This window comes from Salmo salar, chromosome 15, assembly GCF_965601325.2.
Source record: "Salmo salar chromosome 15, fSalSal1, whole genome shotgun sequence".
Classification (NCBI taxonomy): Eukaryota; Metazoa; Chordata; class Actinopteri; order Salmoniformes; family Salmonidae; genus Salmo; species Salmo salar.
Genome location: NC_138305.1, coordinates 96,817,501 through 96,834,360, shown reverse-complemented (window position 1 = coordinate 96,834,360; position 16,860 = coordinate 96,817,501). Strand labels below are relative to the sequence as shown.

The window sequence follows — 16,860 nt, the reverse complement described above, 5'->3', positions numbered from 1 at the left end:
TAAACCCCTCGTGAAGGAGTGAGTATGTTATTATAAACCCCTCGTGAAGGAGGTGAGTATGTTATTATAAACCCCTCGTGAAGGAGTGAGTATGTTATTATAAACCCCTCGTGAAGGAGTGAGTATGTTATTATAAACCCCTCGTGAAGGAGTGAGTATGTTATTATAAACCCCTCGTGAAGGAGTGAGTATGTTATTATAAACCCCTTGTGAAGGTGTGAGTATGTAATTATAAACCCCTAGTGAAGGAGTGAGTATGTTATTATAAACCCCTAGTGAAGGAGTGAGTATGTTATTATAAACCCCTCGTGAAGGAGTGAGTATGTTATTATAAACCCCTCATGAAGGAGTGAGTATGTTATTATAAACCCCTCGTGAAGGAGTGAGTATGTTATTATAAACCCCTCGTGAAGGAGTGAGTATGTTATTATAAAACCCTCGTGAAGGAGTGAGTATGTTATTATAAGCCCTAGTGAAGGAGTGAGTATGTTATTATAAACCCCTAGTGAAGGAGTGAGTATGTTATTATAAACCCCTAGTGAAGGAGGCGAGTATGTTATTATAAACGCCTCGTGAAGGAGTGAGTATGTTATTATAAACCCTAGTGAAGGAGTGAGTATGTTATTATAAACCCCTAGTGAAGGAGTGAGTATGTTATTATAAACCCTAGTGAAGGAGTGAGTATGTTATTATAAACCCTAGTGAAGGAGTGAGTATGTTACTATAAACCCCTAGTGAAGGAGTGAGTATGTTATTATAAACCCCTCGTGAAGGAGTGAGTATGTTATTATAAACCCCTAGTGAAGGAGTGAGTATGTTATTATAAACCCCTAGTGAAGGAGTGAGTATGTTATTATAAACCCCTCGTGAAAGAGTGAGTATGTTATTATAAACCCCTAGTGAAGGAGTGAGTATGTTATTATAAACCCCTCATGAAGCGTGAAGGAGTGAGTATGTTATTATAAACCCCTCGTGAAGGAGTGAGTATGTTATTATAAACCATACTGAAGGAGTGAGTATGTTATTATAAACCCCTCGTGAAGGAGTGAGTATGTTATTATAAACCATAGTGAAGGAGTGAGTATGTTATTATAAACCCCTCGTGAAGGAGTGAGTATGTTATTATAAACCCCTCGTGAAGGAGTGAGTATGTTATTATAAACCCCTAGCGAAGGTGTCACGATCGTCGTTAGAAATGGCGGACCAAAACGCAGCAGGTATGTGTATACTCATCTTCTTTATTTAACGGAAAAGAAGGAAAAACCAAACAAACACGTATACAAAAAATAAACAAAACGATGAACGACAAAATGACAGCCTTGAAGGCAACACAGCAATCCAAAGACAATCTCCCACAATTAGACAAACAAACACACCCAACTAATATAGGACTTCCAATCAAAGGCAACACCACACAGCTGCCTTCAATTGGAAGTCCACCCCAATTAACCAAACATAGACATACAACTAACTAGATAACACATAGAAATACATAAACACAGACCATAAACCAAAAACCCGGAAATACTAAATCAAACACCCTATTTTCCAAAACACCACCCCGAACCACATAAAACAAATACCCTCTGCCACGTCCTGACCAAACTACAATACCAATTAACCTTATACTGGCCAGGACGTGACAGAAGGAGTGAGTATGTTATTATAAACCATAGTGAAGGAGTGAGTATGTTATTATAAACCCCTCGTGAAGGAGTGAGTATGTTATTATAAACCCCTAGTGAAGGAGTGAGTATGTTATTATAAACCCCTCGTGAAGGAGTGAGTATGTTATTATAAACCCCTCGTGAAGGAGTGAGTATGTTATTATAAACCCCTAGTGAAGGAGTGAGTATGTTATTATAAACCCTCGTGAAGGAGTGAGTATGTTATTATAAACCCCTCGTGAAGGAGTGAGTATGTTATTATAAACCCCTAGTGAAGGAGTGAGTATGTTATTATAAACCCTCGTGAAGGAGTGAGTATGTTATTATAAACCCCTAGTGAAGGAGTGAGTATGTTATTATAAACCCTCGTGAAGGAGTGAGTATGTTATTATAAACCATAGTGAAGGAGTGAGTATGTTATTATAAACCCCTCGTGAAGGAGTGAGTATGTTATTATAAACCCCTCGTGAAGGAGTGAGTATGTTATTATAAACCCCTAGCGAAGGTGTCACGATCGTCGTTAGAAATGGCGGACCAAAACGCAGCAGGTATGTGTATACTCATCTTCTTTATTTAACGGAAAAGAAGGAAAAACCAAACAAACACGTATACAAAAAATAAACAAAACGATGAACGACAAAATGACAGCCTTGAAGGCAACACAGCAATCCAAAGACAATCTCCCACAATTAGACAAACAAACACACCCAACTAATATAGGACTTCCAATCAAAGGCAACACCACACAGCTGCCTTCAATTGGAAGTCCACCCCAATTAACCAAACATAGACATACAACTAACTAGATAACACATAGAAATACATAAACACAGACCATAAACCAAAAACCCGGAAATACTAAATCAAACACCCTATTTTCCAAAACACCACCCCGAACCACATAAAACAAATACCCTCTGCCACGTCCTGACCAAACTACAATACCAATTAACCTTATACTGGCCAGGACGTGACAGAAGGAGTGAGTATGTTATTATAAACCATAGTGAAGGAGTGAGTATGTTATTATAAACCCCTCGTGAAGGAGTGAGTATGTTATTATAAACCCCTAGTGAAGGAGTGAGTATGTTATTATAAACCCCTCGTGAAGGAGTGAGTATGTTATTATAAACCACAGTGAAGGAGTGAGTATGTTATTATAAACCCCTCGTGAAGGAGTGAGTATGTTATTATAAACCCCTCGTGAAGGAGTGAGTATGTTATTATAAACCCCTCGTGAAGGAGTGAGTATGTTATTATAAACCCCTAGTGAAGGAGTGAGTATGTTACTATAAACCCCTCGTGAAGGAGTGAGTATGTTATTATAAACCCCCCGTGAAGGTGTGAGTATGTTATTATAAACCCCTAGTGAAGGAGTGAGTATGTTATTATAAACCCCTAGTGAAGGAGTGAGTATGTTATTATAAACCCCTCGTGAAGGAGTGAGTATGTTATTATAAACCCCTCGTGAAGGAGTGAGTATGTTATTATAAACCCCTCGTGAAGGAGTATGTTATTATAAACCCCTTGTGAAGGAGGTGAGTATGTTATTATAAACCCTAGTGAAGGAGTGAGTATGTTATTATAAACCCCTAGTGAAGGATTGAGTATGTTATTATAAACCCCTCGTGAAGGAGTATGTTATTATAAACCCCTTGTGAAGGAGGTGAGTATGTTATTATAAACCCTAGTGAAGGAGTGAGTATGTTATTATAAACCCCTTGTGAAGGAGGTGAGTATGTTATTATAAACCCTAGTGAAGGAGTGAGTGTGTTATTATAAACCCCTCGTGAAGGAGTGAGTATGTTATTATAAACCCCTAGTGAAGGAGTGAGTATGTTATTATAAACCCCTAGTGAAGGAGTGAGTATGTTATTATAAACCCTCGTGAAGGAGGTGAGTATGTTATTATAAACCCCTCGTGAAGGAGTGAGTATGTTATTATAAACCCCTCGTGAAGGAGTGAGTGTGTTATTATAAACCCTAGTGAAGGAGTGAGTATGTTATTATAAACCCCTTGTGAAGGAGGTGAGTATGTTATTATAAACCCCTAGTGAAGGAGTGAGTATGTTATTATAAACCCCTTGTGAAGGAGTGAGTATGTTATTATAAACCCCTTGTGAAGGAGGTGAGTATGTTATTATAAACCCCTCGTGAAGGAGTGAGTATGTTATTATAAACCCCTCGTGAAGGAGTGAGTGTGTTATTATAAACCCTAGTGAAGGAGTGAGTATGTTATTATAAACCCCCCGTGAAGGTGTGAGTATGTTATTATAAACCCCTAGTGAAGGAGTGAGTATGTTATTATAAACCCCTCGTGAAGGAGTGAGTATGTTATTATAAACCCCTCGTGAAGGAGTGAGTATGTTATTATAAACCCCTCGTGAAGGAGTGAGTGTGTTATTATAAACCCTAGTGAAGAAGTGAGTATGTTATTATAAACCCCTCGTGAAGGAGTGAGTATGTTATTATAAACCCCCCGTGAAGGTGTGAGTATGTTATTATAAACCCTAGTGAAGGAGTGAGTGTGTTCGGGATTCAATGCTACTGATATCTACCCCAGGCCCAGGCTGGGGCTGAGTCTTACTGATTGTGATGACTCCGTGAATACTTGACATACTGTAACGTTACACTGGGACTTTAAATAGATCCATCCACTTGAAGACTTTGAGGGGTAGGCAGCACCATATAGATCCAACCTGGACTCAGGGATAGATGTAACATAGTAAATGTAAATCCAGGACACTACAATTAGTCTGATATTTCACTTTTCATTTGGTATGTATTAATTTGTGGCTGTCCATCATCCATTTCATATGAAATGTTTAATAAAAATTACAATTTGTATGATACTATATGTTACAAATTGCAATTAGTACAATATGTTACGAATTTGCAAAACATATGATATTTTACGAATTCCAATTTCTTGTGGCTGATGTTAGCTTAGGTGGCTAGATGGCGTACGTTAGCTAGGTGGCTAACATTAGCAAGGCTAGGAGTTAGGGTTAGGGGTTAAAGTTACAGTGAAGGTTACAGTTAATATTAAGGTTAGGTTAAAGGGGAAGGGTTAGCTAACATGGTAAGTAGTTGCAAAGTAGCTAAAAAGTAGTAAGTAGTTTCAAAGTAGCTAAAAAGTAGTAAGTAGTTGCAAAGTTGCTAAAATGCTAAAGTTGTCTGTGATGAGATTCGAACACGCAACCTTTGGGTTGCTAGACATTTGCGCTATACCCTCACCCATCCACGCCGACCAACCACCCTTAACCATACCAAACACAACATACAAATTTGAGTGTCCTGGATTGACTTTACTATGTTACATTTAGTCTATGAGACCAGGTTGAGAGATCCTATTAAATTACTAGAGGGACTATGTCATAAACCCTCAAAGTTCCAGAATGGTCCAAAAATTCTAGTATTCTAATTCCTAATTATGTGGGAAGCACTTCCCCAACAGATTAGGCTGAGGAGGCTGAGAATCCCTGTCTTTATATAGTACAGTAGATCAACAACTGTCTGCTCTTAAGTCAACAATCCCTCTTTTAAGGGCTTCTTCACTGTTTCTTATACACTAGTCTCAGACACGCTGAGGTCTTGATAAAATGGCAAACAGAGAGGCAGACAGTCTGTTCGATTGAACAGCTGACAAGCCCATCTGCCGTTTACAAGTTTACGAACTAGGATATGACGTATCTTAATATAAAACAAACTCTTGAACACTAAAACTCAAAATGAATACTTAAACAAATTCAATTCTTCTATACTAGAACGGCAGTTATAACAGTATAGTGTTATAACAGTATAGTGAGTGTAGTGGGACTTCAATGAACATACAGTATATACCTAACATGTAAACAGTTGACAGATACGACGGGCTCCTTCAAGGAGTACATAACAAACATGATCTGGTGTGTAGTGTTTAGAGGTTCCTAAAATGGCCGTTCTGTTGGGTTGCCAGGCAGTGCTGTGCCTTTCCGTGGGAGGAGTGTCATGACAGATGGAGCTTCTTGACTACCTGCAGTACTCCTCACAGTCCTCTTAGATTGCTTGTAAAGTAAACCATCAGTGTAGGCCCTGATCCCAGATCTGTTTGTGTGAAGTGAACCGACGAGGAGAGGGCCACCAATGCTAGTATATTGCTTCTGAACTACTGATGGTAGCCTTGTTCCAGATCTGTTTGTGCTATTTAGCCAACTCCTATGGTTCGGTAATAACCATAGGAGTTGGCAAGACAGTACAAACAGATCTGGGCCCAGGCGACAGAATCATCAGTGCTCAGTGCTCCTGAACCAAGGAAGTTTTACCACACATAGTGGTCCTCTACTCATTGGTTCACTTCAAAATGTTTTTAGAACAAAGTCTATGTGAAGCTGCAACCTAAATACCTATGCACTATTCTGAGGGCAAGAAGCCAGTGAATACAAGACACTCAGTCGGTCGTCACAAACTTGTCATAGACAGAAATATTCCTCAGCACCAATCCCCCCCCATCCTTAGACAATCCTGCAGGTGAAGAAGCCAGTTGTGGAGGTCCTGGGCTGGCGTGGTCTGCGGTTGTGAGGCCTGTTGGGATGTACTGCCAAATACTCTGAAACGACGTTGGAGGCTGCTTATGGTAGAGAAATGAACATTCAATTCCCTGGCAAAAGCTCTGTTGGACATTCCTGCAGTCAGCATGCCAATTGCACACTCCCTCAAAACTTGATACATATGTGGCATTGTGATACATCTGTGACATCTGTGGCAAAACTGCACATTTTAGAGTGGCCTTTAATTTCCCCCAGCAAAAGGTGTGCCTGTGTAATGATCATACTGTTTAATCAGCTTCTTGGTATGCCACACCTGTCAGGTGGATGGACTATTTTGGGAAAGGAGATCACTAACAGGGATGTAAACAATTTTGTGCACAACATTTGAGAGAAATATGTTTTTGTGCGTATGGATAATGTCTGGTATCTTTTATTTCAGCTCATGAAACAAGGGACCGACACTTTACATGTTGCGTTCAGTATATATTTTTAAACATTACCATTCATTTGAAAAATAATAGATAATGTAATTTTCCTTAAAAAGCCTTCATTAGCCATGACTATAACTGGACATTACATTTAGGTCAGTCTGCGTTTCGTCATGCTACAGCTCAGACTTCACACGACAGTCACAGGAAATACTCTGTCATTGTGCCTGTCACTGGAGCTCTGCAGATGAGTGGGGTCCTGAACTTATGCCTGTGGGAGGGTTTTATAGTACTACTAGCAGTATGGATGTGCTACTTGACTGAGCAGTCAAGCAATACAGTATCTGTTTGTTGTTCTGGGTGAAAGGACACCAACATTAGACTTTCATTACCTCTTCTGATTTGAAACAATGTAAACATGAAAACTGCTGACAATGTAGTCAGGTAAAAGTTTGTCTCATTACTTTACAGTTTTCAGCATCACATTAATTCTGACGATAGACATTCAATGTACTCTAAATGGGTATTGAGGAAGTGTACATACAGTACAACGGTTAGAATAGACAGTGTTATCCCAAACACTCATATTTACTAATCATATGATTGGCTGCATTGAGGCAAAACCCACTGGGCACAAGCGTCATTTCATTTTCTAGTTTTGATTTACATTTGGTTGATTTGTCAACTAACTTGAATTTAACGTGAAATCAACATTAAATGTCACCATGTCATTAGATTAAGTTTAAAAGTGAGAAAAATACGAAATGCCCTTACGTTGATGATTTTTTACAAAAACAATCAGTTTCCCACTTGATTCAATATCATCATGCTGAATCATTTGGATTAAATGACATAGAAACAATGTTGATTCAACAGGTTTTTGCCCAGTGGGAATGTACATGCCAAACTCTTACCTCTACTGCTCTAGTATCCATGAGGTGTTGCTAGGCTACTGACTGCCCTAGTATCCATGATGTGTTGCCTGTCCACTAAGCTACTGACTGCTCTAGAATCCATGATGTGTTGCTAGGCTACTGACTGCCCTAGTATCCATGATGTGTTGCTAGGCTACTGACTGCCCTAGTATCCATGATGTGTTGCCTGTCCACTAAGCTACTGACTGCTCTAGAATCCATGATGTGTTGCTAGGCTACTGACTGCCCTAGTATCCATGATGTGTTGCTAGGCTACTGACTGCCCTAGTATCCATGATGTGTTGCTAGGCTACTGACTGCCCTAGTATCCATGATGTGTTGCTAGGCTACTGACTGCCCTAGTATCCATGATGTGTTGCTAGGCTACTGACTGTCCTAGTATCCATGATGTGTTGCTAGGCTACTGACTGTCCTAGTATCCATGATGTGTTGCTAGGCTACTGACTGCTCTAGAATCCATGATGTGTTGCCTGTCCACTAAGCTACTGACTGCTCTAGAATCCATGATGTGTTGCTAGGCTACTGACTGCCCTAGTATCCATGATGTGTTGCTAGGCTACTGACTGCCCTAGTATCCATGATGTGTTGCCTGTCCACTAAGCTACTGACTGCTCTAGAATCCATGATGTGTTGCTAGGCTACTGACTGCCCTAGTATCCATGATGTGTTGCTAGGCTACTGACTGCCCTAGTATCCATGATGTGTTGCTAGGCTACTGACTGCCCTAGTATCCATGATGTGTTGCTAGGCTACTGACTGCCCTAGTATCCATGATGTGTTGCTAGGCTACTGACTGTCCTAGTATCCATGATGTGTTGCTAGGCTACTGACTGTCCTAGTATCCATGATGTGTTGCTAGGCTACTGACTGCTCTAGAATCCATGATGTGTTGCCTGTCCACTAAGCTACTGACTGCTCTAGTATCCATGATGTGTTGCTAGGCTACTGACTGATCTAGTATTCATGATGTGTTGCCTGTCCACTAAGCTACTGACTGCTCTAGAATCCATGATGTGTTGCTAGGCTACTGACTGTCCTAGTATCCATGATGTGTCGCCTGTCCACTAAGCTACTGACAGCTCTAGAATCCATGATGTGTTGCTAGGCTACTGACTGTCCTATTATCCATGATGTGTTGCTAGGCTACTGACTGTCCTAGTATCCATGATGTGTTGCCTGTCCACTAAGCTACTGACTGCTCTAGAATCCATGATGTGTTGCTAGGCTACTGACTGCTCTAGTATCCATGATGTGTTGCCTGTCCACTAAGCTACTGACTGCTCTAGAATCCATGATGTGTTGCCTGTCCACTAAGCTACTGACTGCTCTAGAATCCATGATGTGTTGCTAGGCTACTGACTGTCCTAGTATCCATGATGTGTTGCTAGGCTACTGACTGCCCTAGTATCCATGATGTGTTGCTAGGCTACTGACTGCCCTAGTATCCATGATGTGTTGCCTGTCCACCAGGCTACTAACTGCTGTGGTGTCCATGATGTGTTGCTTGCAGACCTGGGTTTAAACACTATTTGAAAACAGAACATCTTGACCATGTTCTGTTATAATATCCACCCGGCACAGCCAGAAGAGGACTGGCCACCCCTCATAGCCTGGTTCCTCTCTAGGTTTCTTCCTAGGGTTTTGGCCTTTCTAGGGAGTTTTTCCTAGGGAGTTTTTCCTAGCCACCGTGCTTCTTTCACATGCATTGCTTGCTGTTTGGGGTTTTAGGCTGGGTTTCTGTACAGCACTTTGAGATATCAGCTGATGTACGAAGGGCTATATAAATACATTTGATTTGATTCAAAAACATTTATTTATTGCTTTAGCCTGCCAGCAATGTCAGATAGGTGAGGTTTGTATTGCGTCAGGCAAGCTCATTTAAGCCCAGCTACAGTACTTGAAATTATTTCAAATACTATTTAAACCCTGGTCTGGTTTCTTGTCTGCTAGATACCAGTCAGTAAGTTCTAAAACCTATTTGAGAGCCTTGTCACTGCATGGGGACTGGTTAGCAAACTGTTCCAACAGACCACAAAGTTGTCTTCAGGTTTAGTTGAGGATAATAACACCACAAACATAGTACCTTTTTAGGTCATAAGAAGCAAGTCTGTAGTCATTCAAGTAAGCAAGACTTGGTTGTTTAATTCATTGATGAGCTGTCTTACAGCAGTACTACTTCTACAGTAAACTATGATGTGACGTTACTAGTCTACCATGTCAGACAGAGCGTAGACTATCTAGCAGAGAAAACATCCTTTGGCCGTGGCTGACTGTGACTGGGCAGGAAAGATGAAGGAAGACAGGAGAGCAACAGCAATCAGCTGTAGCCTGCATTCCCTTGTGATTGTGATATAGCAACAGTGTGTGCATGCCCTTATTTAGCCAGCCAGTCAGGGCTCCAGTTTGTACTGAGTACTGACACTAGGCCTCTCTCTCTGTGTGTGTCATTTACACCCAGACAGTCCCAGACAGCCGTGGCCTCTTCTACCTTCAGATACTCTGAAGAGACTCAGCCCACATCAGACACATACACGTGCACACACACAATACTGACAAAAAGTCAGGTTTCAAGACTGGGCATTCAACTGAGACTGCTCTTCTCTGTGTCACGGAGGCTCTCCGCACTGCTAAAGCTAACTCTCTCTCCTCTGCTCTCATCCTTCTAGACCTATCTGCTGCCTTTGATACCGTGAACCATCAGATCCTCCTCTCCACCCTCTCCGAGCTGGGCATCTCCGGCGCCGCCCACGCTTGGATTGCGTCCTACCTGACAGGTCGCTCCTACCAGGTGGCGTGGCGAGAATCTGTCTCCGCACCACGTGCTCTCACCACTGGTGTCCCCCAGGGCTCTGTTCTTGGCCCACTCCTATTCTCGCTATACACCAAGTCACTTGGCTCTGTCATATCCTCACATGGTCTCTCATATCATTGCTATGCAGATGACACACAATTAATCTTCTCCTTTCCCCCTTCTGACAACCAGGTGGCGAATCGCATCTCTGCATGTCTGGCAGACATATCAGTGTGGATGACGGATCACCACCTCAAGCTGAACCTCGGCAAGACGGAGCTGCTCTTCCTCCCGGGGAAGGACTGCCCGTTCCATGATCTCGCCATCACGGTTGACAACTCCCTTGTGTCCTCCTCCCAGAGTGCTAAGAGCCTTGGCGTGACCCTGGACAACACCCTGTCGTTCTCCACCAACATCAAGGCGGTGACCCGATCCTGTAGGTTCATGCTCTACAACATTCGCAGAGTACGACCCTGCCTCACACAGGAAGCGGCGCAGGTCCTAATCCAGGCACTTGTCATCTCCCGTCTGGATTATTGCAACTCGCTGTTGGCTGGGCTCCCTGCCTGTGCCATTAAACCCCTACAACTCATCCAGAACGCCGCAGCCCGTCTGGTGTTCAACCTTCCCAAGTTCTCTCACGCCACCCCGCTCCTCCGCTCTCTCCACTGGCTTCCAGTCGAAGCTCGCATCCGCTACAAGACCATGGTGCTTGCCTACGGAGCTGTGAGGGGAACGGCACCTCCGTACGTTCAGGCTCTGATCAGGCCCTACACCCAAACAAGGGCACTCCGTTCATCCACCTCTGGCCTGCTCGCCTCCCTACCTCTGAGGAAGCACAGTTCCCGCTCAGCCCAGTCAAAACTGTTCGCTGCTCTGGCACCCCAATGGTGGAACAAGCTCCCTCACGACGCCAGGACAGCGGAGTCAATCACCACCTTCCGGAGACACCTGAAACCCCACCTCTTCAAGGAATACCTGGGATAGGATAAAGTAATCCTTCTAACCCCCCCCTTAAAAGATTTAGATGCACTATTGTAAAGTGGTTGTTCCACTGGATATTATAAGGTGAATGCACCAATTTGTAAGTCGCTCTGGATAAGAGCGTCTGCTAAATGACTTAAATGTAAATGTAAATGTAAATACCAGGGACAACTCAAAATATTAACTGAAAGTCAGGGCAGGGAGGCATGGGGCAGAGGGGGAGCATTAACTAACCTAACCTGCGGGTGGCTGAGTGTCTCAATAAACCAACCACGTCTCAGAGCATTTCTTATAAATCTGTACGTAAATCCCAGACACTCCATTTAGTATGATATGTTACATTTCGTATGGTACGTATTAATTTGTGAATGTCAATCATCCATTTTGTATGATATGTTCTGAAATTGCAATTTGTACAATATGTTACGAATTGCAATTCGTACAATATGTTAAGAATTTGCAAACTCACAATTTCTTACAGATTTGCAAAACGTATGATATGTTACGAATTCCAATTTGTTGTGACTAACGTTAGCTAGGTGGCTAATGCTAACATTAGCTTGCTGGCTAACATTAGCTAGGCTAGGGCTTAGGGTTAAGGTTAGGGTTAATTTACATTAATGTTAGAAGTTAGGTTAAAGGGTTAAGGTTAGGGTTAGGGGAAGGGTTAGCTAAAAGGGTTAAGGTTAGGATTAGAGTTAGCTAACATGCTAAGTAGTTGTAAAGTAGCTAAGAAGTAGTAAGTAGTTCAAAAGTTGCGAATTAGCTAAAATACAAAAGCTGTCTGTGACGAGATTCGAACACGCAACCTTAGGGTTGCTAGCCGTTCGCATTATACGCCCACCCATCCACCCCGACCAACCACACTCAGTTTTGCCTTAAGTAAACTGCTGTCTTATGTAAGCATACCAAACGTAACATATCTTAGTAATTTGACTGTCCCGGATGTACATTTACTATGATACGTCTATACTATGAGACCAGGCTGAATAAACAGGTTGTATTTATAAACCCCTGACTTAATCACAATGGCTGCTGGTTGTTTGGCCCTGGCACCTTGGCTATTGCCTGTGCAGTGGACAGGGAGCACTGCTGCTCTGCTGTCAGGGACATGGTTCACGTCATGCAAAAGGATACCATCCTGGCTAGCTGCCCTGCCCTGTCCTCCACCCCACAACAACAGAGCAGAAGGCTTCAATGGAAAACTCCTCTGGATATACGGGTGATTCAATCACTTCCCGATTCTATTTCTAGAATACAAGTGACAATCTTCTCATGACTGTTTCCAGAGTGGCAATATGATTAAGTAGAAAAATAATATTTTGCATCACTATTGCATTACTGGCTGTTGGAGATTCCGCGTACCACTAAAATGAGCTGGATGTATGGGACAATCAGACTTGACCTCATCCGTTGAGGAAAAAGTCAAGAGACCAGACAGGTTATAACCACTGTGGTGTCCTTAATCCACTAAGTGTCGGTTTCCACAGTAAGTCCTCAAAAGGCTTCTGGTTGTTTCAGATGTCTATTCATGGAGTCTTCGGGACTAGGCCTGTCTAGAAGATGATGTAGCTGAGTCTTAAAACAATACAAAACACGTTTGGCCCATAATTCTTGTAATACTGCTTGTCTCTGTGGTAAAATATTTAGATTTCCATCTGTCTAGGAGTCAGCACAGGATCTGCAGTTCATCAGCCTGAGTATGTGTCTCAAATGGCAACCTATTCCCGATGTAGTGCACTAATTTTGACCAGAGCCCTATGGGCCCTGGTGAAAAGTAGTGCACTATAAAGGCAATAGGGTGACATTTGGGATGTAAACCTACTGTTGTAAACACAGGGCTTATTTCAGGTGCTGCTGTGGCTTACAGTAGATCTAAAAGCTGCTGCCTTCTATGGTGAGGCACGAAAGAAACCTCTGTAATCTTGAAAGTCAGCGACTGGGTTTCTCTGTGTCGGTAGCCTAAGCATGTATGGACAAATTAGGTCTAGCCGGCCTACAGTAAACAAAGAACAAAATCATATTCTGATATCAAAACTTAATTGTAAAGAGATGCCTCAGAGATTTCCTTCCCTATCAGTTTAAGCAAAGAGGGGAGCCTCAACCAACACCCTCTCTCAAAAGTGTACTGTATCAATATAAATTGAAGTGCACTGCAGATCTGGTCCCTTACAGCCAAGTATTGGTGGCTCACAGTGGAAGGCAATAGAACAGAAAATAATAGATCCTTTTATTGTCCATTTTACAATAGAAAATTATTGATTTCCTGCCACAATGCCTAACGTCACACACAAACGACAGAGGTAAGAGGGATGTCACGTAATCAATCAGACTTTGGTGTAATGGTGACATGGGCCTTTCTCTAAAAAGTATGTTTGGTTCCCTGACATCCCCCTTACCTTGCCAAGGGAACTGCACAATAAACTGAAACCATGGCATTGCTTCCGCTGTCAAACTTGACATTGATTTCTGTGTGACATGGCTAATTTTGCCCCGTACACTGCAGGAAGAGAATGGCCTTCATGGTTTGAGGCACTGTGCTGTCAACGAACAGTGGTGCCAATTTGTCAAGGAACAGCCTTCTACTACAACGGTTTCCCTCTGTATAGCACACAAGAGAAGCAGGAAAAATAGTTGCAGAAGAATTTCAAATAAGACTAGATGAGACAGGGTGGCACACAGACATTGTCCTTTTCTCTTCAGTCTGTTACAAGCTGTATATAATGACTCCACACAGAATAAGTCACTTTTTTCTCTCTGTCTTCTATGGCTCCTATTGTGACCACAGCCAGAGAAATCACAGGAGCAACACCTGCAACTGCTGAATCTGATCTAACTCAATGGCATCTTTATTTGCCATCACCAACCTATTTTTACCATTCAGTGCCATACAGCAGCCCTCCTGTCCATGTATCGCTATGCCGAGGTAGGCATCAGTGTCTAAAACATTGAACGTTGACATTGAAGCAGAGCCTTGCTCTTGTGGGTGCATTTCTTGGTGAATTGCTAAAAGGAATAGTGGGAGGAGAGGCATAGGGTGAGTTGTTAGAGAGAAGAAATGTGGTGTACTTGAAGGATTAAAAAAAAAAAAAAAAATGAAGAAGGTAAGAAGTGATTATACATAGACAATAAATATTTATAATACAATGGGTTGAATAAGTGTGATTGTTATTTTGGTGCTGCTGAAGTGTTACTGAAAATGTGTCTGATCATGATCACCTAGTCTATCCCAGTAATGAATATGTATGGTCTTTTCCATACCTGGAGGCAGCGATCTCTGCTTTCTGTTTGGCGATGGCCGCCGCCCGCTGAGCTCCCTCCACACTGCGCTCCACTTTCTGCCTGATCTTGGTGCCCTTCAGTTGGATAACCCTCTTCTTCATGGCCTTCACCAGCATGTTGTTCATATACTTTCCTTCCTCCTTCCCTCCTTCCGCAAAGGTGGTGCATCCGTAGCCGTGTCGCTGGTTGTCCAGCCATTCGCCTTCATACTTTAGCCCACTGGAACGTTCGCTTATTCCATAGCCTGAACGCTTGTCGTTCTTCCACTCCCCCATATAAACCTCTGTGGTGGTTGCATCGATGTCGGCCTCCACAGGGGGGAAATCCTCTGCCCCGGCTAGGCTCTCATCTCCCAGACTGATGGTGGAGTTGGCATCGCTGGCCACATCGCTGGCTGCTGAACTCAACGCTGACTCGCTCCTCGCTCCCAGGAAGCTTAGCTTGCTCCTCACGCTGGATAAGGAAGTGCGGGAGTCAGACTTCTTCAGCTTCCCCAGCAGAGACCCCCTTCGGAACAGGCCCTTCTTCTTGGGCTTGACGGCGTCTGGATCCACCTGGAGCGTGAGGGCGAAGCCACCCCGGGAGGGTCCCAGCTGGGTGGGTGTGGTGACTCGGGCCTCCTGGCCGGCGGCGTTGGTGGCAATGATGACGGGGACGTCCTGCTGAAGCAGGGTGCCATTACTTTGCTCACTGCGGAGGGACGTGAGGGAAGTGCGGAGAGGGGAGCGAACCACCGCCGCCATACCGTAAGGCACGCTCTGACGTACTCCGTACCCGTGTCGCATGCCGCCAGTAAATTGGCCCTGAAATGTGCCTGGAAAGACAAGAGAGGGAATTGATAGATATGTTAACATCTGGAGAAATAGCCAATATAAAATTAAGCTTTGCCGGCCTCTGATTTGATTGAAAATGTTTGGGCTAGCTGTTTAACTCACACCAAATGATCACCCTTATATAATTGCAAGCACTTCAACAGTGAGACAAGATGAGTGGTTTTGTTTTGAAAGTAAAATAAAGTAACCAGAACTTATTCCTGCACTGTGAAGTACATTGGCATAGTCAGCCTATACGGTTTGATACAGTAGGTATCATACACTGAACTAAAATATAAACACAACATGTAAAGTGTTTCATGAGCTGAAATAAAATATCCCAGAAATGTTCCATATGCACACACTTTTTTTTTCTTCAAATTTTGTGCACGCATTTGTTTACATCCCTGTTAGTGAGCATTTCTCTTTTGCCAAGATAATTCACCCACCTGACAGATGTGGCATATCAAGAAGCTGATTAAACAGCATGATCATTACACAGGTGCACCTTGTGCTGGGGACCATAAAAGCACACTCTAAAATGTGCAGTTTTGTCACACAACACAATGCCACAGATGTCTCAAGTTTTGAGGGAGCATGCAATTTGCATGCTGACTGCAGGAATGCCCACCAGAGCTGTTGCCAAATAATTTAATGTTAATTTCTACCATAAGCCGCCTCCAACATTGTTTTAGAGAATTTGGCAGTACGTCCAAGTGGCCTCACAACCACAGACCACGTGTATGGCGTTGTGTGGGCGAGCGGCTTGCTGATGTCAATGTTGTGAACAGACTGCCCCATGGTAGCGGTGGGGTTATAGTATGGGCAGGCATATGCTACAGACAACGACCACAACTGCATTTTATCTATAGCAATTTAAATGCACAGAGATACCGTGACAAGATTCTGAGGCCCATTGTCGTGCCATTCATCCGCCGCCATCACCTCATGTTTTATCGTGATAATGCATGGCCCCATGTCACAAGGATCTGTACACAATTCCTGGAAGCTGAAAATGTCCCAGTTCTTCCATGGCCTGCATACTCACCAGAAATGTCACACATTGAGCATGTTTGGGATGCTCTGGATCAACATGTACGACATCCTGTTCCAGTTCCCGCCAATATCCAGTAACTTCGCACAGCCGTTGAAGAGGAGTGGGACAACATTCCACAGGTCACAATCAACAGACTGATCAACTCTATGCGAAGGAGATGTGTTGCGCTGCATGAGGTGGTCACATCAGATACTGACTGGTTTTCTGATCCACACACGTACCTTTTTTTAAAGATATCTGTGACCAATAAATCCATAGATTAGGGCCTAATGAATTTATTTCAATTGACTGATTTCCTTATATGAACTGTATCACAGTAAAATCTTTGAAATTCTTGCATGTTGCGTTTATATTTTTGTTCAGGGTAGTTTGAAA

The 16,860-nt window shown here is 42.9% G+C and overlaps 1 protein-coding gene across 3 annotated transcripts in view; it reads right to left on the bottom strand.

Moving 5' to 3' along the window:
* LOC106572606 (junctophilin-2-like) overlaps positions 1-16,860 on the bottom strand; it is a 30,932-nt gene that overhangs the window by 11,984 nt on the left and 2,088 nt on the right. For 2 of the 3 annotated variants that reach the window (XM_014146938.3, XM_014146937.3), the window contains exon 2: positions 14,596-15,430. In XM_014146938.3, the coding sequence (XP_014002413.1) occupies positions 14,596-15,430 (835 nt within the window). Of the gene's footprint in view, positions 1-1,218; positions 14,341-14,595; positions 15,431-16,860 lie in introns of those variants that run through there. The other variant, XM_082962187.1, reaches the window with a different exon arrangement.